Genomic DNA, 26795 nt, shown 5'->3' with positions numbered 1-26795 from the left:
AACTCTTGGTTTGCTCCCAGACGCTGGTATGTTAGACATAGACGTGATTATGAATATTATGTGACCTGAACTCTCCATCATGAAGTGTGTGTTGTCTGCTGTAACAAATCGTCAAGTTAGACATGTGAAGTGCCATTCATTGTTAAATGGAATGGTAGAACTAAGTGGGTTTGAAAGGCACACATGACCGTATAGGCAAGCATCTCACGCTACTAATCTGCTTGTTTTTATTGACTTGTACTTACCTCTTTTCAAATGGAGAAGGGTTATCATTATAGGCAGAAGTTAGCATGGCCTTAACTACGAAAACCTAGGTGTCCTTTTTATAAGGATTTCACAGAGTTCCTTATGGCTAACTAACACAGGAGGTAGAAATGTAGCCTGGTTTACAGAGGATGGACAAGGTGTCCTGGCACCCACCAAAGGTGAACATCCCTCAGAAAATAGCCCCAGTCAGGCATGTCCCTAAAAGGCAGTGGTCAGTGGAAATTCACTTTTGATAGAAGAGAAGTCCTGAGGTACAGATTTATACTGATTCATGGACAACATTAACAGATAATGTTCTGGCCAGTTAGAAGCTTGGAAAAAACCCCAAAATGAAAGAGATGTGTAATATGCTTCTGGGCATGGACCTAGAATATAAAGCTGTTTTTGCCACTTGTTAATGATCACTTGGGCATCCTTTGTGGAAGACGCTTTCAATCAGGAAGAAAAGATGATCTGTCCAGTGAGTGTTAATCAGTATTTTTCCCCAGCCACTGTGGCACTTGTGGAATTGTCCCATGTGAAGGTCGGCCATATAGTATAAGAGAAAGCTAAGCATGGGTTCAAAAACATGTCCTTTCGCTCCTCAAGGCTGGTCTAACTACCTCTATTGCAGAATGACTGCCTGATTCACCAGCGGCAGGGCCAGTCCTGATAGCTGCTGGTTGGTTTGGCAACATTCCCCATGGCTAAGAGTATACCCCAGGGCAACCAAAATCTCTCTCTCCTGGTTGCAGTTTGTTCTCCTGAAATAAATATGTATTCTAGATATGAATTTGTTTTCACTGCCTGCAGTGCTCCTACAGACACTTACAAAATGCCTTATTCAGGATTATAACCTACAGTATCACTTCTGATCAAGAAACTTCATTTGCAGCAGAATTATGGTAACAAACTTGTGCTCATGAAATTCACTTGCATGTCTTACTAGGTACCCCAACACCCAGAAGCTGCTGACTTGCTAGGATAGTGTCTGTTGCGTTATCAGTTGCAGAATAAGACTTCCTTCTCTATAGAACATGGTATATGCGATAGATAAGGCAGAAACCGTTCTGTGTTGCTGGGTTCTCTATAGCCAGAATACCTAGGGTAGTGAACTAGAGAGTAGCAGTGGACTGGTGCCTCTTGCTACTGTATCTAAAAATTCACTTACATAATTTTTGCTTCCTGCCTTAGTCTTTATACTCAGTAATCAACAGGAAGAGAAGATGGTCACTGAACTGGCAGAAGTGATGCATCCTTGTTACCAAGGGGAGCTTGGGTTCTTTCTGATCAGTAGCAAAAAGGAACGTATTTTGGACTGAGGGAATTCACCTGGGGGCCTCTTATCATCCCCACGCCCCATAGTACTTACTGAAAGGAGAGCTGCGGCAACACGGTAGAGACAGAACAGCTGAAGACGAGTGTAGACTGTAAAATCCCTCACCAGTCGAAGGTCAGGCAGGAGGTAAGGGAAACGCGACCCGAATAATAGAAAAAGAAATGATTGTCAGCTCAGGCTTTCTGACCAGCTACAGATGGAAGATCTGAAGAGCTTGTCAATTGTCCTTTTGTTTTAGTAGAATAAGTCCCATGGACTACATTGCCATGCATTTTTGCCTTTTGGCTTCTGGTTGGGTTCAGTCAATCGGAGTTTGCACACTGGGAAGAAGGAGGCTGTCTGTATATTTCCCTGGTGAGCTCCCCAGCAGAGCAGGTGTGGAGGCTGCCTTGTGCCTCTACCTAAGTCCATGTTCTTGCAGGGTTTCAATAACCGCGTCGTGGTGGTAGCACCTGCTGTTTGTCCCCTTAACTCTGCTTTTGTTAAAAAAAAAAATCCACCCATAAAATAATCCACATCCATACAAAAATATTAAATTTTCTTCACTTACCTCTTTTGTCTCTGTCCTGCTGCAACTTTAACTCATATGTAAAAATATCTATGTACTTATCCAAATTGAATCTTTGAAGAAATATTTTAAGTTCCTCCTTCCAAATGACTGTGTTTTGGAGTGAAATTGTGCTAATACTTCGTAACAAATTGGGGAACTCTTTATTTTCTTCTCTGTACTAGAACAATTTAAATAACATATAAGGATTGATTGTTGTTGATTGAGCTTTGATATCAATTCTCCAGAAAAATCATTTCAGGTAGGTTGATTTTTGAGTTTCATTTTTGATTCCCATTTCAATTTATTCCAGAATTATAGCTTCATATGTCATTTATAATTAATATTTTTATTTTAAGAGATTTTCAAATTTCTTGATATATGATTATACATTGAATTTTCTAATGTTTAAAAAATTTTTTATACATTTGTGGTCATTCCTATTATATTCATGGTATTAAATTCTGTTTTTCTTCTCTTTTAATGTGATAATGGCCTGTTAGGTCAGGGGTGTGTGTTTTAGAGAAGATGTAGAGATTGTTAGATCTTATATCAAAAGTTTTTGTCTCAGGAACGGGGGATATTGCTCATTGGTAGAGTGCATGCAAAAGTTTTTGTCTTTTTATCTTGCTAGTAAGAAGCCCTTATAGAAATGTTTTGAATTCACATCCCTCATTATTTAAGTAACCAATTAATTTTATTTTATGTCACCATTAACCATGAGATGAATCTGTTAAAAGTTCTTGGGCTCTTTGAAGTTAATCTAATGGTTTACTCATGTGTAGATGAGGAAAGTAATAGTATCTCTTGCATGGGATTTTCCTGAGGATGAGATAAGATAAGATAATGTGTGCCAGTGAAGGACCTTGTATAAGATAAGCACTCAGTAAACATCACTATTATTATTGCTGTTAACATAAATGAAGATAAGATAAAAGTGAGGCATGGTAACCAAGAACCCAGTGAGTCATACAGGTTTATAGTCACTGAATGAAGAAAGACACTAGTAAATGCAGAAGGAATCTCCTTTGGGCAACTCAGGAGAGAACTTTTAACTAGAAGTAGAATTTTAGCTGGGCTAAACAGTGAGTATGATAGCAGTAGGAAAAGCATATGATACGGTCATTATAGACAAGAAATGTATTATTGAATGCTTTTTATGTTTTAAACTTGATGACTAAAAAATGGATGTTATGAACAGATAATGGAAAAATCAAGTAGAGAAGCTGGTTTTCTGAGAAAGATTATGAATTTTGTCTTAGACATTTGAGGTAGAAATTTGTCATTAGAAATATAGCTCTGGTGCATAAGACATATTGAAAGTTCAAAATTGAGATTTGAAGTCCTCTTCACAGCTTCCACATCCATGACACTGGATGTTTATTCCAAAGGAGATGGGTATTAAGAAAGAAGATGTAGAGCAAAATCCTGAAGTTTGGCACTAGGAATCATTAAGTGGTAATACTGACCCTTTAAGATTAAAGTCTGTCTGTATAGGGTTACATTTAAAATTTTTATTTACCTAGGGTTGTTTTGTTTCACTTGACACCTTTATCATACTTCAAACCAGTATTTTTCAAAAGTGTGTTTTATGGAGCACTAGTTCTGTGAGATGTTAAACATTAATGGAGAAGGAAAGTAACTTGAATATATGATAGATGTTGTGTAAAACTATATCATGTTACATATAAATGCATGCGTATTAATCTAAGAGGAGAGGTGCAGTAATAGAGTACAGTGTTTCCCAAACTGATTTGACCAAAGCACCCTTTTGCTCATGGAAATTCTCAGAAGCCTAGGGTTCCATAAATTATGCTCGGGGACATCTTGCTTTATAACTCTTTAGATGAGGGTTCAGCTCATTATGTTATAGCTCAAAGATCATGGAGAATACATGGGAGGATCAGAAGACTAGGAATCTGGTTATTGGGCTATGCAAAATCTGACAATGCATAGGGTGTGACTTTGGGCTGCAGTTTCTTCATTTGTAAAACGATTGCAGAAAGTTAATGTAAAGATTAGGCTAGGTAGGGAAGAAGGTAGTGTGTACTTAGCATGCACAAGGTCCTGGGTTCAATCCTTAGTACCTCCATTTAAAATAAGTAAATAAATAACCTAATCCCCCCCCCCCATTAAAAAAATTAAAAAACTATTTAAAAAACAAAAGTAAAGATGATTAGGCTAGGAAATGTATGTGAAAGCTTTGAGTATTGAGAAGCATTGTAAAGTCCAACTGTGGTTATATGGTGTTTTTCCTCCTGAACAATATAATGTAAGTAAAATAGGATAGATTTCATTTCAGTGAAAGATTACTGTGTTATTTTTCCCAAGGTGCCATTGATATTTGTGACTTCAGTTGAACATTACATTTTTAGGAATTTCTTATCTTATATTCTTATATTATTTAAGTACTCAGTAGCCTTTGTCCACCTCTTTTTCCTGAAATAATTTAGAATTGCCCGTGACACTGGATATACAATATCCAGCTCACATTTTCTACAAAGAATATTCTTAAGAGTCCATATGTTTATGCAATTTGGAGTGTCTCTTCAAAGTCCGGTGGAAGCTTTGTCTTGGTATTAACTGTTGATGTCATGTTTCCCTGGCATCCAGTTATGAAGATTGAAGTATAAAAGATATACATACATATTTTTACATTTTAGGGACATTTTCTTAAATTATATTTTTGAGTATTTTGTTTCAGGATGTTCGTTTTTTTCCCTCTGATACTTCAGTTATGAGTATATATGATCTCCTTTGGCCACCTTAAATACTTAACATTCTTCTGCCTTTTTTCTTGATCATTCATTTTACTCACTTTTAAAATTTCTATATCCTGTGCCCGTTACTGTGTTTTCTCAGTCTATGCACCCTTGTGGCCCTTTCAGTTTTACCTTCCTTTCTATGGAGTTTCAGCTTTTCCCTTTTATTTTTTTCCTGAGTTCTGCTAGCATATGTCTCATCTCCTCTTTCTTTTTTGTTTCCTTTTTCTTTTGTTTTTTTTTTAGGTGTCCCTGAAAAGGGCTTTCATCTCCTCTTTTTCTCTCACCACTTCTTTTCTAAGTTATTTCATTTCTGCTTTGCCATCAAGATGCAACGTGTGTTCGCATTTTTCATCTGCTCTGTGAAAATATTTTCGTGGTCAGTGTTCTAATTTTAATTTTAATAAAAGTAATTTCCTCTTTTTTCTTACATCTTTGTGTGGATGCTGTAGTAGGCTTTTTTGGAAATCACTTTATTGGTTCAGCTAGTTCCCACTGGAGGTGAGTGATCAGGCCAGCCTCCCTGGCGGGTTGGTGGCAAAGGCTCTCTCAGCTGTTCAGTTCCCACAAATATAGACCTGAATTGTCTGTGCGATTCCTTGTGCTGCCTCTTCCCACCCACCCTCTCTATTTTTATGAACCAAAGCAGCCCAAGAATTCCCTGCTGCCACCTGTCTTATCTCCTGTTCCTACGTCAATTGTCTCAGGCAACGGAAGTCTGGACTTCAGAGTGTTGCTCCTCACCTTCAAGAAGAGGGTTTTTTTTCTCTCCTGATTTCTCAAATCAGGCTGGGCAAGAACAGTCCTACCCTAAGCCCTGTGCTTAGAGTGACCCATATCACAGACACTGAAACTCAAAGATAATTTGTTTTTTCTCTTTTAAAGTTTTGTAAGGAAGGTTTTTGGAAGATTGGTAACAGGTTCTACGTTCTAGGAGAGGAATGTAGGAGTGAGCTACACTCTCCAGGTCACAGGGTGCTGTGTAGACTTGGGGATGGCCAAGTTTAAACAAAAGTAACAGCTCTTTCTCCTTCTTCAGGGCAGTGGCTAAGAGATGGGAGGTGGAGCCAGTGAAAGAAAAGCACAGCCCTTCCTTGAGGAGAGAGGAAGAGAGGTTGATTTTGATTAAAATTAGCTGCCTCAAAGTACCTGTTGCAGGTAACTAGGGAGACCAGGTGCCCGCAAAACTGTGCTTCTCAGGGGGCATGGGTGCCTCCTGGAAATACTGTCAGAAAACTGTGGCGGGGGAGTGGAGTCCCATCTCAGGCTGCAGAATCCTTCCCTGCCCCTGGCAGCAGGAAACCGTGGTTCCTTTCCACTTACAGGTTCTGAAGGGAAGTGCCTGGGGAGGAGCAGGCCGTGGGCCTCGGTGTGAGAGTGAGCTTGATATTTAACTTGTAAATATTCTGTTACGTGAATTTTCTTTTGTTCTTTTACCTATTTGCCTTCAGTTCCTGCACATGTGAGTGGGTAGGAATGGACCCTGGTTTGTTCATTAAGTGAAATTCTAAGCCTTTTACTGGCAGTCTTCCTCTATGTTCATAAACAATGTAGACGCTCCCTCTTGTGGTGTATTGTCAAATCACATGCTTTTAAATTGGTGTTTTAAGTGTTTCCCTTAGAAGTTTTTTGATTTCCCATTAGAAGTTGAAATTAAAGGTTCAGATAGTTTCCTCAACTATTAATACCACAGAATTCACATAATAGGTAAATCTGGCTATCTTGTTAAGCTGTGTTATAACAGATGCAATTTAATAAATTATTTGATAATTCTTTTTTTTAAACATTTTTTATTGATTTATAATCATTTTACAATATTGTGTTATTTGATAATTCTTGAGGTCCTCAGGGTGCATCTTCGAATTCAGTATTTTATGGTAGGCAAAAATATACCCTCGGGTAGTTGTTTGTTTGTTTGTTTTTCTAGGAGATGTTAATGTTAAATATTTATCTTTTGCCTTTATATATGCATAACAGCTTGGCTGAGCATAAAATTTCTGAGGCACATTATCTTTCATTGATTATTTTTTATCATTCCTTTACTGTCTTTATGGGATTAATCTTTTTTCCTGACTGCTCAAAGAACTCTTTCTTTGTCTTTAAAATCCAGTAACTTTACAAGGGAATGTCTTGTTGAAAGTCCTGCATCAAAATTTCCAGGCACGTTCTATGCCTTTTTAAATTATAGATCAGTCTTCATTTATTTCAGGACGGTTTCCTAAGTTTTACCTTTGAATATATATATATTTTCTGTTCTGTTGATTCTGTCTATGTTTGATTTCCTTTGTCTGGATATCTTTTCTATAATTTTCTCTCTAATCTTTTAAGTCTCAGTTTTTGTTCATTTGATTTTGTTCATATTTCTCAAGCCTATTCTGTCTGTCCTTGTAATTCCCATAATCTTTGTTCTCTCTTTCCCATTGCAGTGTGACTTTTATTTATATGATAGTTTTCATTTTTATTTCATGTCTTTCCAGAGTTCTTTTATCCCATTTTTTTCTTTTTTTAAATCTTGTATCTCGCCACATTTATGAGCTTATTAAATCCCTGTTTTCAGCTTTGATTTTAAGAAGCAATTGTTCTTATCATTTTTTTTAAGTATGGAAATATAGTAATTGTCCTCCTATGCATTTGCTTTTCATTTTTGGGTATTATTTACTTTAGAATAAGATGAATTCTAACTTGGCCAGCTTTTTGTAAGATGTTTACATTCAATTTCTATTGCTGCATGACATATTTTACAAACTTAACGACTTGAAAAAGCACAAATATGTTATCTTACCATCTCCATAGATCAAGAGGCTGGCACAGCTCTGGGTTCTCTTGCTCAGAGTCTCAAACTCAGTGTCGGCTGCCACGTTCTCATTTGAAACTGTAAAGAAGAATTCTTTTCCAAGCTTATTAAACTGTTGTGAAGTATCAGTTTCTTGGAATTGTTGAACTGATTCCTATTTCCTTGACAGTTTTCAGTAGGGCTTGCTCTCAGCTTCTAGACGCTCCCCACATTCCTTGGCACATGGTCCTCTCCATCTTCAAAGCCAGGAAGGGTTGATAGAATCATTTTGCTTCAGATTTCTCTGATTTTCACTGCTGCTGTCTGCCAGAGAAAACCTCTGCTTTTTAAGGGCTCGCATGGTTAGATTATTGAGCACAACCAGATAATCTCCTTTCTGGTTAATTCAAAACCAACTGATTAGTAACTTAAGTTAATTGCTAAGATTAAATTCCTCTGCAAAGCCCCTTTGCCATTGTAACATAATCAGAGGTGTGATATTGTCATATTCACAGTCCCAGGAATTAGGGTGGGGAATCTTGGGGACCATCTTAGAGTCCTGCATAAAATAATACGCATGTAGGAAAGGGACTGGAACCCTGTTCTGGACAAGTGGGGATTCTCTTTGGTTGAGACAGATGTTCCTTATGAATAAGTAGGTTCTTTAGCTTTTACTTCCCCACATAGAAAGAATGCTATTCAGATTAAGTATCTTTCTCTGGTATCTCTTCTCTATGACATACTGTTCTTTGTTCTGCCCCATCTTGCTTGCTTCTCAGTGACACTGGGTAGACAAGTATCCTTCATATAGGATGTTCACATGTATTTCTTAGTGTATTTAGTTTATTTTTCCTGTCATACGTTGGTTTTTCTTCCATCACATCATCTAGCTTAACGTACGTGAAGCCTACTGATTTTTCGGTGTATTATTTTTTGTCTCTTTTTAAATTAATTTTGTATCTTACTACTTTACTAAATTCCCTTATTATTTTTAGTAGTTTTTCCATTGGTTCTGGAACCAATTCAATGTTGCAAAAAGACAGTTATAATTTCTGCAAATAGAGATGATTTTACCTCTTGATTTCCAATTCACAGGCCTCTAGTTCCTTTGTTTCTCCCTGTAATACAATATGAAAAGCTGCAGAGACAGTGCACATCCTTGTCTGACTCCTGATTTTAGCAATCTGTATGTGTGCATGTATTATACATGTATGTATACACACTTATATACTCATATTTGATCATCTTAAAGAAATATCTATTCTAGTTTTATGTTGATAATTTAATTTGGTTGACATCAGTTATCTACTTAAAATCTATGATAGTGGTTATTTGATTTTTCTAATTAGATCTAATATGTTAAATTTTAATAGACTTCTTTATGTGCTTTTTAAAAAGTCATGATGTATGTTTTAATATGTTGTTGGATATTATTGCTAATATTTTGTTTATTTTTTTACAGTGATATTTATGTAGGAGATTGGTCTGTGGTTTTCTTTGTTATTAATCTTTTTCACTTGTTATTATCAATTTGTACTCAATTAACAAAAATATTTGGTAATTTTTAATCCTGTTTCTATGTTCTGAAATAATTTAAGTAGCATTAGGCTTATTATTATTATTATTATTACTATTATTATTATTATCATCTTATTATTATTTAATATATAAAGTTTTGGTAAAATTAATTTCTAAAATATCTAGTCTTGGGTATTAACTGATTTTAAACTTTATTTGCTAGAAATTTGCTTGAAGTAGTCTTTTGTGATTTTTTGAAAAGTTTCTTTACATTTCACTTCCTTTTTTCATGTACTATTTGTGTGTATGTAATTTCTTTTTCATTATGTTAGATAGTGGTTTACTTTACTGATTGTTTCAAAGGATTTACTTTTGTGAACTTTATTATTTTACATTTTATTAATCAGATTTCTGTTCACTTGTTAATCCCTTATTGTTTTTATTAGAGATACCTCTTAATTGCTTGCTTTTTTCAGTATTTTCTTTTCCTAAGCATTCTTTTGCATGTTGTTTTCTCCATAGATGTTCTATGATAGTCATTTAGCCCCAGGGGTGTTAGTGCTGGTCACACCTCTTTAATGTGTGATTTATTTTTATATGTTTTTTATTTTGACTTCCTTTTTTTTGGAGTTCTTTTTTGTTTGAATGAGGTGCTTTTTCTACAAATACTACTTTATTTATAGAATATAAATTTTGATGTGGATTGTTTGTAGTATCATCATTCCTGAGAAATTCTGGAATTATGATTTTTTGATCCAAGAATAATTTAATATAGTTTTTAATTTTTTTGAATCCAGGTAGAAGGGCCTTTTCATTTTCTGTTGTCTTACAAATTTCTAGCTCCCTCCCCCCCATTTTGGTCATAGAATATTATTGTTATTTACTCTTTGGAATGTATACAGGTATTTTTGTATCATAATATTTGGTCCTTTTTTTTTAAGAATTGTCCATGGAATCTAAAAATAGAAGGCACAGTTTTATTGGAGACTAGGATTTGACTTGTTTTCCTAAATTCAGTGGTGCTAATTATATTGTTTAGGTATTCTCTGTCCTTACTTATCTTTAGCAATTTGCTATCTTAGACTTAGAAAGATGAAAATTAAAATCTGCTGTTTTAATTTTGTTGTCTATTCTTGTATTTCTGGTAGTATATGTTTAGTTAAAATTGGTGCTGTATATTATTTTTACTTATATTTATTTATTTATTTATTTATTATTTCTATGAAAGTTTAAGCCTTTGTTTGTAATTGGTTGTTTTATTTTATAGTTTAAAAAAATTTTTTAGTAAACTTGCTTTTTTAGAACAGTTTTAGATATACAAAAAATTGTGAAGATATAGTTTCCATATACACCCTAACCATTTTGACCTATTATTAATGTCTTTCTTTGTGTGCTACATTTCTTATGATCAATGGATGAATGTTGATACATCATGTATTAATGTTTACACTTGTTAGCTGAAGTCAGAACAGTAAACCAAGAGTACATGTGTGTATGTTCAGTTTTGCAATCTATCAAATAATAACAGATTGTTAGTCTAATCTGTTACTTCCAGGAAAGTGAATACTGAAATCAAGAATTATAGTTCAAATGCCTAATATGACCAGAGAAGTATCACAAATAATTGCAGACCTACCCTAGTGATAAATACAAATTAAGAGGTTGATGCCAAAATAGCCATCAACCTCTTATAACATGAATATACACAGTGTTATAGGGTGTATCTTAAGTACAAAATTTTTAAAATACATTTTAATGCATAGAACTTGCATCTGAAAATTTGATGACCAAGAACAGTTAAAGAATCTTCAGGATTGGTGCTTTGGGGGCCTGAGGTCTCATCAGTCAGAAAAAAAATAAATCTTGGTCTAATATCAAGGAAATAAAAACAGAATTAGCTGAGAGCATTGTTAAAATGCAAATTCCTGGATACTACACCAGATTCAAAGGGAAAGGGTTGGAAATATATTTTTTTAACAAGCCTCTTAGTTCATTAATGTTATATAATGAGTTTAGGAAATATGGATTTACTATCATAACCAGGCTTTGAATGTGATTTTAAAAAAGATTTTAATCAAATCTTGAAGATAACCATTTTTTCTTAGAAGATATTCCAAAAAATATCCTAGGGACCCAAAGAGTGCTTCAAAAAATAAACTTAATAAAATAGTTTGAGCTGTAAAAAAGAAGTAGACATAACTTCCAAGTATTACTAATTTGTAGTGAGTATTGAGAATTATGGTTTGGGCCAAAATGTCCTATAATCTAGGTACACTTTTCAAATTTGTTAAAGATGTTGATAGATAAAATTAATATGGTGGTCAGATTGTATTTATGACTTGGAAAAAAAAATCAGGTCTACTGGGTTTTTTTCTCCTTAGTCTGAAAACCCTTCTCCCCGGCACCATTTGATTCAATTGTGTTTACATTAATTTACCTGAAAATTTGTTAATTTTGCTTCTTAAAGTAATGTTTCTCAGTTTTGTTCTATATTTTCTAAATTTTGGTGTGGTTAATATTTCATAAATTTTCTTTAATAAAATATATTTTAATGTATTTATACATAATTATATATTTTTAATAATGTATTTAATTAAAATAGTTTAAATGTAGTCAGAATGAAGTGATTGGAAGAAATAAGGAAGGTTATGTTAGGCAAGTATAATTTATAAGATGTTTAAATTATTAGCTAAATTTTGATAAATTCACGATTTTATTTTTTTCCACAAAGATACTTGCCTAACACCAAAGAATAGAACCAGTTGTACCACTTCAAGTTCTTCACTTTTCAACTACTTGTATGTCTTTATTTTGGGACAACTGTTGCTGGGAGTAGGAGGAACTCCTCTGTATACTCTGGGAACAGCCTTCATTGATGATTCTGTGCCCACACACAAATCTTCTCTCTATATAGGTAAGTTTGCTCTCCAGTGTAAACGTCTCAGTATCATTTCATCTTGTTGCATGTTTAATTCATAAGTAAAGCATAACATATGCTTATTAAAAGGTTAGTTGTGATTTCATAGGTATTTACATTAGATAAATACAATATTACTTTTTTGCTTAATTATATACTGATGTATCATGATAAATCCAGTTATGATTTTTATTGACATCCTGCTTTATTTCCTGGGCTGGACATGCCAGCCTTCCTGGAGGTGCCATCCAAGCAGTAGGCTGTCTAGATTGCTTGAATGAAGGCGGGCTACTTTATACAGGTGTGGAGATAAGAGCTCTGCCATCCTGCGTGACTTACTTCATCCTCCATGGGCTTGACTAGAGTCAACAAAAGAAATCACAAAATAGTACTCAGAAGCTCCTGTGCAGTTTTCCATTTCAGATTAATGCTTTTTATTTGTGACTCGATTTTTTTCCTTTGTGATCTAATTTTTAGCAGCACAAGTTTCTCTTAAATTCCATCCCTGAGGTTCCTGGAAGGGAGCGTTAACTAGACAATGCATGACCCTACATCCAATTGATGCATAATTTATTTGCACATGAGTTTTTACTTTATCAGTCTATTATTCTAATGTAGGGGACTGTCTTAGTCCATTTGGACTGCTATAACAGATTATCAAACACAGATTGGCTAATAAACAAGAGAAATTTATTTCTTACAATCCTGGAGGCTGGGAAGGGGAAGATCAGGGTGCCCACAGACTCATTATCTGGTGAGGTCCCACTTCCTGGTTCACAGACAGCTGTCTTTTTGCTGTGGCAGAAGGGACAAGGGAGCTCTCTGAGGCCTCCTCGTTAAGGGCATTAATCCCATTTATGAGGGCTCCATTCTTATGACCTAATCCCTTCCCAAAGGCCACACCTCCAAATATCATCACATTGGGGGTTAGATTTCAGTATATGAATTTTGGGGTGACACAACATTCAGTCTCTATAGTCACTGGAAGTCAAGTGTGTTCAGTGCAGCCCTGATAGAACTAACTCTCCTTAGGCTCATCCCTAGTAAGGAAACCACTATATGTCAACCTGTTTTCTCTCCGTGCTTTGCTTTGGTCTCTCCACAAGATCTGATGCTCTCTCTCTACAAGTTCTGGCTAATCTGTACAGCTTCTGCATTTACTCATTTAACAATGCTTTTATTTCAGTTAGCTAATAGTGGTGTTTTTCACTCTTCTAATTCACAGATGTTCTTCCTGAGGTCCTCTCCTGATCAATAGTTCTCATAAGACAGTTTCAATCTTTATATTTTAGTAACACACAAAAATAGGAAGTTTTTCAAAAACTAAGCATGGCAAGGGGGTTGCAGACCCATGAGACCATCCCAGATTTGATATTCTCTAGGACTGACAGTTCTCAGGGCTATGGTTTATTACAGCAAAAGGATACAAAGAAAAATCAGCAAAGGGGAAAGTTGCATGAGGTGAAGTACAGACAGAACCAAGTGCAAGCTTCCAAGAGTCCACTCCCTCCCAGTGGACCATACAGGTAGAATTGATTCCTCCAGTCAGGACTTGCGACAACATGTATGAAATGTTTTCTACCAGCTAAATTCATTAGAGATTCAATGCTCAGGGATTTTATTGGGAGTTGATCATATAGGAACCCTCTGCCTTGACATGTAGCAAAGCTCTAGACTCTCAGAAGGAATACAGGTGTTCAACAAAACCACACTGTTTTTATGAACAGCTTCAGCACAATAAGCCACCTCTATTAGTTAGGGAATGATGGCATCCCTCTGGACATTTAAGATCCCAGATGCCAAACAAGGGCCAGCCTTTCATAAGTCTTTCTAAAGATGGAAGCCACAAGCCTGCTGTGTTAACGTTTTCTTGTATTTTAAAAATTCATCAAATGGTAATTTTTGAGAGTAAAGGAAAAAACAAAAGTAACAAAACTGGGAAACTTACTTTTTTTCAATTTCAGAAAACTGATACCTTTCATTGGATAATTATGTTTTGTTGAGTGATATCTTTCCTTTCTTATGCTGTTTATATTTGAACATTAGCCCATTTCCAAGATCTTCTTCCATTATTTCTTTTAAAATAATATCTATTACTGTTAGCAGGCTTTCCTCTATGTGAAACACATTTTATGCATAGCAAGACAAACATGGGCAAAATAGAAACAGTCAAAACTTGCTCCCTATTGGAATGAAGAAAAAAAAGTGTTTAACACAGCGCCTGGAGCCTCACAACCTTTCCCATGCCATTCACTCTTCATGTCTTTGTCTTTAATGCTTTTCTTGGATTTACAATCTTTGCCCTTAAATTGAACTTTTAAATTCATTTAGTGTTATTTTTTCTTTAAAATTTTCATCTTAATATGTGCTTCTTATTTGCCCTTTCTTCTTTCTTGCCCTTTTATTCTTTTTGATAATTTAATATTTATTTTTCATTTTTCCCCTCTATTAACTTCCTAGGTGTATGCTCTTTTACTGTTCCTCTACTAATTACCTTACATGCAAACTTGATTTTATGAAGTTCTAGTGTTAATTGATACTTTTACCACGTTCCTGATCATCACAAAGGTTTTAGAACCATTTAACTTTATTTTTTCCTTTCCCAACATTTATTCAATTATTTCTGTGTACTGTAATACCTTATATATTCATATTCCTGAAATAAAGTATTATTAATGTTTTGCTTAAAAATAATGATCCATTTTTGTCAACATGTTTATCTTTTTTATTGCTCTTCTTTCTTTGGCAACTCTTGAGTTTCAATCTGGGATCGTTTTCCTTTAACTTGAAGAGCAGTCTTGAGTTAATTTACTGGAACAGTCTGCTCATGATGAATTCTCTCAGTATTTTTGTCTAAAAATGATTTTTTTTTTACCCTTTCCCCTAATGAATATTCTCATTGGGAACAGATGACTATTTGGCCATTAATTTCCTTTCAGTACTTTAAAAGTACTGTTCCACTGCCTTTACTTCCACTGTTTCTTATGTGTGTTTGCAATTTTTAATATTCTTTTCTTCTTGCATTTGACTTTCATTAGTTTTATTCATTACGGGTGTATAGGTGCAAAGTTCCTTTTATCTAATTTTGGATTTAAATGACTTCATGAGTATGTTGCTTGATATTTTTCACTAGTTTGGAGATATTTCCTATGATTATTAACATAACTCCTGCCCTATTATGTTCTCTCCTGGGACTCTAATTATGCCACTTACATGCATTCTAGGTCTTTTTAAAAAATAAAAAAAGTATTCTTTGCCTCTTATTCTTTTTTCTGTATTTTATATCTTTTTTCTGTGCTCCTTCATAAATATTTACTGATTTAATAATGTACTTTCCAGTTTAGTAATACTCAGTTCAGTTTTGAATAATCTTGTGTAGATCTATTTCATTTTAGTTTTGACAAATATATTTTATAGTTCTAGAATTTTTTTTTTCACTCTATGTGTCTTTAAACTTTCCAATCTCCATCCTACTTGGGGACACTGCAACCTGAGATGCCTTTTATTTAATTTCAGGGATTGAGTTTATTTGAAGCTAAGCTGTACGTACTCTGTGACTCAGTCTACTTCTAACCCATCCTTACTTTTAGAGTAGAGTCTCCTAGGCCAGGAAGCGTTTACAAGATACACTCCCTGAACTGCAACTTTTGTTTCTCTTCTTGAGACAAAGAGCAGAGGACAGTTTGCCCCCTCATTGCCTCGTGTAGAATCAGTCAATGTACTCAGGAAAAAAGTCAGGCCCAATATTTGTTGAATATCTCTCTTCTTCAGAATCTTAACTCAGTGATACTTCATTATTTTTATCTTGTTGCCTTCGAGCATATATTTTAAAGTAATTTTTATAGTTTTTTAAAGTTTTTCTCAGTGGGCAGTTTGGTTGGAAACACTAGTCTACCATAGTCCATCCACTGTTGCCAGAATTTTAGATTTTGGTGTCATATCAAATTCACCTTTCATCAATTGAAAACTTTAAGTTTTTTGCTTGCTGGATATATTTCTTTCATGAACTTATTTGTGAACATATGCAAAGCAGTCTCTGTTGCTAACTGTGGAATAATTGCTGAACACTGGAAAAAGCAGGTGATCTAGACAGTGCTACTCAGTGAGAATCTCAGTAGTTAATAAAAAAAATTCAGAAGGTGGTAATATACAAGGATACTGATGTGTGCGTAATTTTTTTACAAAAATTAAAAAGTTATATATGGCAACATTTTAAATATCTGAGAGAAATAAGGTCAGTTTAATTCTGCTGCAAATAAAAATGGGAGATTCACTAAGGGCAAGAGTTTACATTAATGGTTTGCTTTGAAGAAACAGACTTTGTCCAGATCCAGGTTTTAAATCAGCTGCCATAGTCCAAAGTAAAGTATGCCTTTGGAGTGTGCGCAGAATGGAAAGGCTTCTCATTTCACATTCTTTCTTCCATAAGAATTGTAGCTAACAATTATTATCACTATTCTCAAAAGGTAATAGTAGATGTACTTACTACCCCTACTGCCAGTTAACATGATAAAACTTTCCATGGATTTGTAATTATTGAATTTATTGAAATCAAAGAGAGTCTAAATATAGTCTAAAATGTTCTATGTTGAATTATATATTTTAAGCTCCTTGACTTGTTAAGTGATATCACTCAGATGGTATTTTTTTTAGTGAAAATGTGTGTAATTTTGATGTAATTCTAATCATTTCGTTTTTCTACCATAAAATATTTGTCTTTCTTCACTTGTCAGACTTTCAAAGCAAAGTTGCACAAATGACCATTTTCAATGTCTTTGTTCTTCTAGGAATTGGATATTCCATGTCAGTATTAGGCCCTGCTGTTGGCTATGTGTTGGGAGGACAGTTGCTAACCCTGTACATTGATGTTGATTTGGGACAAAGGCAAGGAAATATCTATTTTTCTTTTGTTTAAATTTATATTATTTTAATCATGTTTGTATCATGGAACATTTTTTATGGTATTTCCTCGGAATATCATGAGGGATTTTTCAGGAAATAAAACTGAATACACACAATTTTTATGTAATATTTTGGCTGCATTGCTTCATGAATTAATACCATATCATCTCTTGGTATGATACATCTATTCATCCATAAGGATGCTTGATAGTTACCTGGTGAAATTTTCCAAAAAAGCACCTAAGACTGCATGCATTGTGCAAAAAGAATAATGTAATTAAAGTTAGTTATGTTTTCGGTAGGCTCACCTGGAGGTGGAGAGCTTGAAGAGTGTCAAGAGTCTGTGATTCTCAGACTGAGTTCTGTGGTATCTCTGATAATGTCATAGAGGTCATAGTTATTCAGTTTTAACAACATTGGCAACGGGGGGTAATAATAGGTAATGTTTATCCATCCCATACCAGACAACGTAGGTTTTGTGTGTAACCTTATTTTATATGTCATCTTATTTAATCCTCTTAATAATCTTACGAAATAGTTGATATACGGAACTTGGTAAATGGCCAAGGCATGAATTATAGTTTTGTTTTTTTTTTTTAACTCCAAACTGCTTCTGTCACTCACTGAATTATCTTCTCCTTTTCCTGAATGGAGAAGTTGGTGACCTTTGGTTAGCCCATATTTTCTCATTTAACTGTAATTGCACAAGCCTTTGCGTGACTGAACAATGAATAAGAAAATACGATCATGATGTGTCATTTGTTCTGTAGCTGTTAGTCCCAGGTTAATCTTTTAGAGACTAGATCAATCTTTTAGAGACCATAGGTTAATAAGAAAAAATTCAGAAGGTGGTACTACACAAGGATACTTATGTAAGTAGTCCTAGGGTGATCTTTTAGGGACTGTATAAAAAGCTGTTCAGAAGAAGCTCATGAGCAGAGAGCAGGGTTTTTAAGACAGAACGTTTTAATTTCAGTGGAGAATTACATGAGTTGTAGGAGTGGTGTGTTCTGGGGAAGAGCCTGTAGATAGAAAAATATGAGAACCATTATAAGAAACTTTTAATATATATCACTTTAAGAAGAATTTTACATTTAAATGAATGTCATAATTGAAGTACAGTGAATGGGCTTTTAGCAAAAATCAGTGATTTGCTGTGAGATGTATTTCGTATAATAGAAAAGAAAAATTTAGCCAAAGTTAGATAATGAATGTTCAGAAATTTCATGTATGCTTTCAAATAGAAACATACTTAACATTTACTATTAAATATTTAAAACTTTTTAGATAAACAAGATGGTACTGTGTAGCACAGGGAAATATATACAGGATCTTGTGGTGGCTCACAGTGAAAGAGAATGTGACAATGTATGTATGTTCATGTATAACTGAAAAATTGTGCTCTACACTGGAATTTGACACAACATTGTAGAATGACTGTAACTCAATAAAAAATATTTAAAAATGAAAAAAAGAATTATGAACCCCCCCCCCAAAAAAAAACCCAAAAAACAAAAAACTTTTATGTCATACTTGCCCTTTGGAATACTCTGTAAACTTATTCTTAGGGCTCTCATTTATGCCTGCTATCTGTTGTGGTTTAGCACAATGACTCCACTTAAAATTTTGGATATTATAATAATGTTTCTCTCTATATGCATTTGAATTATAAATTATATAATTAGTTTAATGACAAGATAGAGTTGACATTTACCTCTTGTTTTTCTGTCACAGCACTGATATCACTGAGGACGACCCACGATGGTTGGGGGCGTGGTGGATTGGATTTCTTATGTCTTGGTTCCTTGCTTGGTCTTTGATAATACCTTTTTCTTGCTTTCCAAAGCATTTACCAGGTAAAAATGTTTTCTTTAAAACAAGGTTTATTCCAAGTCTAGGCCAAGTGTTGCTTTCTATATGTTTAATAAGAACCCTAGAAAAGTCACTGTTTATTTTATAGAATCTCAGTTGTCTGCCTATGCAAACTTTTGAATAGCTGTCTTTATTTTAGGAAATACTGGGTAGCAAACTTAATGTTCATGGTTTTTTTTCTTTTCAGTTAACACCCAGTAAAACTGCACATATTCACCTCTTTTTCAAATACTTACTATATTGGTATTTTATGTGTTATCTGGAACCCTGCTTTATGTTCATGAAAAATACAGTGTCTTTCAAACTGTTAGTGTATATCCAGTAACTTCAAGAGCCAATCTCCTTTTATTAATGTTAATTATTTGTTAATGATAGTACAAGTACTTTTTCTTCAGTTGTCACCCAAGTCATGCTGTAGTATACTTATATTTTTTACCACATTTCAAAATTAACAATCTGTCCAAAAAGAAAAGGTTCGTAGAAAAGAATATCCATTCCTTTCTCTGTGAGATTTTACTTCCGTATACTCATGTGGTTCAAATACATATCTATAGAAATATTTTCTTCTAGGCTGAAGGCATTTAGTTATTTGTGTTGTTATACGTAACACGATAGATGATTAAGTTTTGGAGGTGGGCAAAGAAAAGTAGGCAGAGTAGAAGAAGTACGTAGACTCATTGATTTCTTTCTATCCTGGACCCTCCAATTTAGAATTCCACATATTTACTGCTTTCTCAGATGTATTCACAGTACCATTATTAAACATTAAAGGACATGGTAGTAAACATTATTTTATCTGTAAAGCATGTTAGAATTAGAGTAAAAGAAAAAAGCTTTAAACATGCTTTATTTATTACATAAAAGATGAGAAAGAACCATTTGAAAAGAAGAAAAAATTTAGAGAGAGTGTAAATAAGGAGAACAAATATGTGATTAGCATAAACTGTCTGAATTTTTAGACTGGTTGGAACTTCCTTAGCTAGTGGTAATAATACTAGCTCTTAAAACAGCCAGATTACAGTCATAGATATTCATACAGATTTGTTGACAAAAAGAGGAACTGGTTTCTTGTGTTATGGAATTTATATACTTGTATAAATAAGTGTCAAATAAAGTGAGCATTTTTTAAAATGAAGAATGAAGTGATTGAGTGAGTAAATGAAGTGTACCATTTTTTAAGGTACGGCAGAAATTCAAGATGGAAAAACTTCCCAGGCTCATCAGAGTAATTCCTTACAAAATACAGATGGGAATTTTGGACAAAGTTTTAAAGATTTTCCAGCTGCTCTAAAGGTAAAATAACACTGCACATACACACCATACACACATACATATGTAGAGATATGTATATATTACAAATAAATTAACACATATATACATACACACAAATATTATCATAATGCACTCGTATTTGCTTATTTACTATAGTTCTAGCTCTTGTAAAAACCTCTTCAGATTTAATTTTATTGTGCTTTGAGTAAATGAAAACTATCCCATAGTAGAATGGTTGGAAGAACCTGAGTTTCCTAATTGACAGTATCAGTTTTCAGGGGTTCCTCATTAGCACTGCAGCCCATTATCCCATGCCATTTCCCTTATGTAATGGGTTGGCCAGTTATCACTGAATTGTAAATATATTTTTGGGAATGCCAAAATAGTATTTTTCCCTTGTGGAAGAAGTGGTTGTTAGTGGTTGCTTGTTTTGAATTTGAGGTTAAAGAAACAAAAGTGTTATGATCTCTTTTACTTGAATTCAGCAGAAAAGTATTCTATTTAGCATCATAAAAATTTTGTACATAAGGGAGTTTATAATTTTACCTTTCAAGATTTGAAATCATTTACTTTTCATGACTTTTTTGCATCTCTCATGAAAGCCTTAAAGTGTTTTTATGCCATTCATCCCACCTTGTAACTCTCCTTCCTCCTTTCCCCTACGAGCACATTCTTGTTTTTTGCGAATATTGTTTATAATTTTAAATTTCAAGTATTATTATTTTCTTTCAGAGCAGTTCTGTTTCATATATTTCTATTTAATTTATTTTATAAATTCTTATATATATGTATGTGTGTGTACATATAAAACCATCAAGAGTCGTTACTCACCATAGCTTTTTTTATCCTCATGTTCTCATGCTTTGAGATCTCAATTCTGATTCAGATTTCTGTGTATACAACATTTTATTGCTGGTTTTTCTCAGATAGGATGGTATCTAAGTACCCTTGAATGTCAAGATGATATTTCTGACTGGATGAATACTTTTAGATCATACTCCTTTAGTTCCAGTAGTCTGTAGGTGTTGTTTTGCTCTTTTCTAATTAAATATGTTGCAGTTGAGAAGTTCCATGTTAATGTGATTCTTATTCTTTCTATCTGCAAATTTGTAAAATTTTTCAATTTATCTTTGATTTCAGGAAATTTACTAGGATATTCCTAAGTATGTATCTTTTTTCACTAATCCTTACTAGGAGTCCAATATCTTTTTCAATCTGAAAACTTAAATATTTTCTACTCATTATTTTTTAAATTATTGCATGTTTTTGTTAACGTATCTTTTACTTTTGTAGTATTGTTATTATCTTAGATCATCTGGCTCTGACTTCTAAATCTCTTATCTTGCCTTTTTGTGACTCTACTGTGTGTGTGTGTGTGTGTGCTTTGCTTGGTTTTATGAAATTTTTTTGCACTGAATATTTCAGAACTACACTTAATGGTTTTTCACTTTACGGTTAAATATAGTAAAATAACTGAATCTTTATATTTGCCCTCTGAGAGATTAATAAGGTTCCGAGAAGTCCAGCAGTACAGACTCTTATTTAAAATTGCTGAGCTGTATACCTATCCAAGTTTCTTAACTACTGAGTCCTTTACTCATGAAACAATACTGCAAGTTTGATACTTAGAGACCATTCTTATCTTTGCTCACAGTCTGTTCTTCATTTATTGGACGCAGGAATTCAGAACACAATAAAAAAAATCAAATAAGGGGTAGATTTACTGAATGGAGATTTACAGTAAGACTGGGGAAGAGAACTTTCCAATCCAGCTTTTAACTCTTTTCCCTAGTCCCTTGCATATGATCAAGGCACATTCAGTAGATCAATCATCTGTCAATTCTCTAGGTGCTCAATGTATGAATGTTCTCAACACTGTATGTATATAAAGCTATTAATAATCAATATTTATACCTTTGTGCTAGAGGAAATGCTGAAATTTTACAGATAATTATATTGTATTTATTTAAGATTTGCTATTTCATCATGCTACCTACCTTCTAATGGTGCATTTTGCAGTATAATCATAGTTATTCATTTGGTGAACTGTATTTTTTCTTTAGAATTTGATGAGGAATACTGTCTTTATGTGTTTAGTTCTATCAACTTGTTCAGAAGCCTTAGTTACTACTGGATTTGCTACATTTTTACCTAAATTTATAGAAAATCAATTTGGATTGTCTTCTAGCTCTGCAGCTACCCTTGGAGGTAAAACGTTTTCTTTTTTCTAACTTAATCTAATAATTTTACTTGACCACATTGGATGTTTATTAAAATAGTATATAATTTTTGATAGCCCACTCCTAGAAGTTTAAATTTTATACTGTGTTTGATAAAAGCTCCCAATTTTCTGACGTTAGACAATCTGTTGTGTGGACTTGAGAGGTACAGAGGCTATACATAGAGTTGAAGAGAATATATCTTAATCTTAATATTCAAAGCATTAATTGTATTAATCTCTTACTTAATATAAGTTATTTACTCATATGCTTCTAAATCACGTGAATGCTTTCATGCGTTAAAACCATATTGATACTTTTTTTTGATGCTTTCCAGTTGTTGGTATAAGTTACTGAGTACACTTGTGTGTTTTCTTACTGTATCTTCTTTCTCATTAGGGGCTGTTTTAGTTCCTGGAGCTGCTCTTGGTCAGATTTTAGGTGGTGTCCTTGTTTCAAAATTCAAAATGACGTGTAAAAACATAATGAAGTTTGCTTTGCTCACATCCGTAATTGCACTTACGCTGAGTTTTGTATTTCTTTATGCCAACTGTGAAAATGAGCCATTTGCGGGTGTGTCTGAATCATATAATAGGTAAATATATTTTACTGCTTTTTGATATTAGTATCAGAGCAATAAACTACGTGGATATTTCCAAGTGTGTACTTTCTTAAATAAAATGATGAGACATTGGCTTCTTTTTTTAACTGGAAGGCTGCTTTTTCCTATATAAGACTATGTAGTTTTTATTTTTAGTTTCAATAATTGAAATCATATTAAAAGTTGAGTATTTTTTTAGATGGCATTTAAGAAACAGCTATTCTGTATTAAGTACTATGCTCAAGGATACAAAGATTAATATTACAGAATCTTTGTCCATAATGGATTCAACATCCTAGGAAGAATTTCACATTATATGTTTATTGATTTAAATTTTAAAACTCCCTATGGTGAGTTCTCTTCTTATTGAAATTAGACTAGGAGAGAAATTAAAATGAAGCTAGTACTAGGTGATACTAATCATTGTAGTTACTTTAGAAGTTCATGTATATTGCAGAGAAATAAATAACTTGTTGTTCTGACCTGTAGACATGTTTCCATCTATAACTGGTTTGACCATATTACCTTTCTTTGCCTTGTCTGTTTTGCTTTGAAACCCTAGCTACAAGCTGGGGATCAGGCAGGAGGGCGTTGCCCAGCGGTGGGTTGTGTAGCCCACAGTACTGCTTTGTTTCAATAGATGTGTTTGAGGCTCCTGAGGGAGATGGTGCGCCAGGTCAGGGACTCCATAATCAGAAGGGAAGGAAAGTGGGACAGTGTCAGTTTGAGGTGCCTGTGGTGGTTGGTCATCAAGAAATATCAAGCTCTGTGACACAGAAATAGTGCTTAATTACATACACATTCTTAGCGATGGAAAAAAACTGAAAGTGAATATACACACATACATACTCATATTCACACACACACGGCATGTGTGTGAGTATATGTGTGCAGATATAAGTACAGAGGTAAATCTTAAAGTCACAGTGAAAGGCTGTGGCCACAAAATATTAATTTTAGCTCTGTACTCTGCATATTTAAATGTCCATATCATGGGCAGCTTATTCATAATAGCCTTATGCAAAAAACACATGTAGGAGGAAAAATTACATGGAAAGAACAGAATAAGGAGCTTAAGAAAAACCTCTTTAGTGAATGGGAGGAAGAAGAGGGTATGAGAATACAGGGTTTCTAGCAGAGTGGTGCAGAGTCTTTGCCCTTTGCTGTGTAATAGTAGGTGGTTAAAAAGAGTTTTTGTGACTCTGAATTAATGAGTTAGGCTTATTAATAAGTTCATTTAAAGCCCTGTTTAACAGTATATACTGAAAGTTTAAGATCAATAATACTGATTATTTCAGAAGATATTTTTAATATAATATTTAAAATGAATTTGTTATGAAATGTTTAATATAAGCACAACACTAAATTCGGTTGAAAGGAGATTGTCAAGTATATTTCTAGAGCTCTATTAGTTATTAAAATTTGCCTTTATCCTTATATTGCCTTGATAATCTATAGGATCTCTGGTCTGTTTTGGTAATCAGTATTGGCAATGGTGATTTGTGTTTTACTTTATACTTAGTAAGTACACATTTTTTTTTTCCTCTGTCTGGCCTGTAGCTAGAATTTCATTGCTTATCTGAAACAGCACCTTAAAGAGGCGTATCTATCAAAGAGTTGCAGAAGATTTAGGGAACTCTGCTTATTATAGAGGCATAATTATAGAATAACAACTAATTAATTAATGTTTAAATTCTACTATCTGTGATAAACTTGTTTCTTATGTGTACATATATGTATGTATAAGCACATACATATATGTGTATTTTTTAATATTTAAAATGTATTTTGCCTATATTCAAGTAATATATATTTAAATATATATGTATTTTAAAATTTTTTAGAATAACATGAGTAAATTAAGAAAATTTAGTAAATTTCACAAGTTTTGGCTAGTTTCTGAATAATCGTTTCCCCTTTACCTCATGAAATAAATCTTTATAAAATATATAGACTAAAGTGACGGGCCCTTGACAATAAGGAATCTATGCTCTATTTCTTTGTTTCTACTGTAGTTTCCAGCATACTGTCCTAAAGTTTCATGTTCTCAGTAATCATTTATCAGTGATAGAATTATATGTTGGAAAATTTAATTTAAAAATTACCATGTAGAGGCTGTTTCTAGAGTTGCTGGGGTAGATCTTCTGCCAGCTTATTTCTATGTCCTTATTGTAAACTGGTTGTGGGCGGAGAGTGTAATGCTTGCTTTTGTGAATGGGAATCGTGCTTGATTAAAAAATCTAGCAGCAGCCTGTGGAATATGTTCAAAGTAGGAAAGACTCCAGGCAGAGTGACGAATTACTTAAAATTTACTCTTTAATACCCTTTCCCTTCAAACTCCCCACTGGTTTATTTCTTGTTTGTTTTCTGTCCTTCTCTTTAATCTGTTTCCTTCATGAGCTTCTTGTTCTCCATCTACTCCTTAAGTATCATCATTTTGCAGCATAGCAATTGTTCTCTCTAATATTTAGATAAATCACTCATTTACTTTTTTTGATCCGCAGTGCAAGCGATTTAGCTTCATGGCTACTGGGAATGTTGTTCCTCCCTCCCTCCGCTCCTTCCCTTCCCCCTTCCTTCTTCCTTGCTTGCTCTTCCTCCCTTCTTCCGTTCCTCTGTCTTTATCTCTATCGCTTTATTTATTTTAGATATATTTCCACCATTTTGAGTCCAGCACGTAACTGGAGCTCATTATGTATTCATGAAAAAAATGAACTCCCAGGACCTCTCTGTCCTCTTCTCACTCTATGCTCCTTATATGGTTGAGCTTATCATTCTTATGGTTTCAGCTACATCTGTGTGCAAATGCGCATTAAGATATCAGGCTCCAGGCCAGATTCCTTCACCACATTTGAGATTCTTAATCTCAATATGTATAAAACCATACCCATTCTCTCTTCCCCAAAACTAGTTCTTCTCTACCAAAATGCCAAGTTAGACACCAGATCATACTGATTCTACATCCAAAATATTTCTCAAATCTGTTTTCTTTCCTGAGATGCTCTCTTTTAGTTCTCCTAGACATTACCATAACCTATTGCCTGGTGTATTATAACTGGTCCCCTTTCTTCAAATTCAAACTCTGTACAACTCCTAGGATTATTTCTTTAAAATGTGCTTTGACGATGTCACTTTTCTGTCTAAAAATATTTGATTACCTTTTCAAAGTAAGTTAAAGCCCATGGCTTTTAACAAAGCCCACGAGGCCCTCAATAATCTGGTCCCTGACTCTTTTCCGATTACATTTCCTGTCTACCTCTGCCTCAGACATCATTCACATTTCTCCGTATAGAATGCTCTTGCTCACCTTTATGCCTTTTCCCTGCTTCTCTGAAGTACCCTTCGCCTCCCCCATTTACCCAGCTGACTCGTACTCATCCTTTAAGTCTCATCTCAGGCAGTAGCTCCTTCAGACCCTCTTATTTAAACTTTGGCTTATTTTAAGTGTCACTCCTCAGTGCAGGTATCTAAAATACACCTCGTCCACATCTCTAACCACACTCACCATATTCCTGTATAATCTTCTGTATCCATCTCCACTCCTAGACAGTGAAGTGTTTGAGGACAGTGACTGTCTTACTCAGCTTTGTATTCCTGATACCCAGCATAGGGCCTAGCACTGCCCAAGGTATATTGGTTGAATGAATGAATAAGGAAGGAATTGAAGAAGTATCTTAGGCTAGGGTATCCCTTTATATTTTAAAAAATGATGCTTTCTATTAAGAGGCAACATGGAACAACACTGAGCCTGTGAACCAGGAGTATTATATTTGGCAAAGAAAGAAAAGTAAATTAATCTCTCTGGGCCTCAGTTTTCCTATGAAGTG

The 26795-nt window shown here is 34.2% G+C and overlaps 1 protein-coding gene across 4 annotated transcripts in view; it reads left to right on the top strand.

The window, feature by feature from the left end:
* SLCO4C1 (solute carrier organic anion transporter family member 4C1) overlaps positions 1-26795 on the top strand; it is a 53577-nt gene that overhangs the window by 14379 nt on the left and 12403 nt on the right. For all 4 annotated transcript variants that reach the window (XR_004318602.1, XM_032476427.1, XM_032476428.1 and 1 more), the window contains 6 exons: positions 11917-12099; positions 16890-16986; positions 18739-18860; positions 20057-20169; positions 22212-22356; positions 22767-22962. Coding sequence is in view for 3 of the 4 variants with exons in the window: in XM_032476427.1 (XP_032332318.1) it covers positions 11917-12099; positions 16890-16986; positions 18739-18860; positions 20057-20169; positions 22212-22356; positions 22767-22962 (856 nt within the window). In the remaining variant the exon portion in view is untranslated. The remainder of the gene's footprint in view (positions 1-11916; positions 12100-16889; positions 16987-18738; positions 18861-20056; positions 20170-22211; positions 22357-22766; positions 22963-26795) is intronic.

Source organism: Camelus ferus, chromosome 3 (assembly GCF_009834535.1).
Source record: "Camelus ferus isolate YT-003-E chromosome 3, BCGSAC_Cfer_1.0, whole genome shotgun sequence".
In the NCBI taxonomy this organism is placed as follows: Eukaryota; Metazoa; Chordata; class Mammalia; order Artiodactyla; family Camelidae; genus Camelus; species Camelus ferus.
The sequence above is the reverse complement of the archived record's forward strand: the minus strand, read 5'-3'. Positions and strand labels throughout refer to the sequence as shown.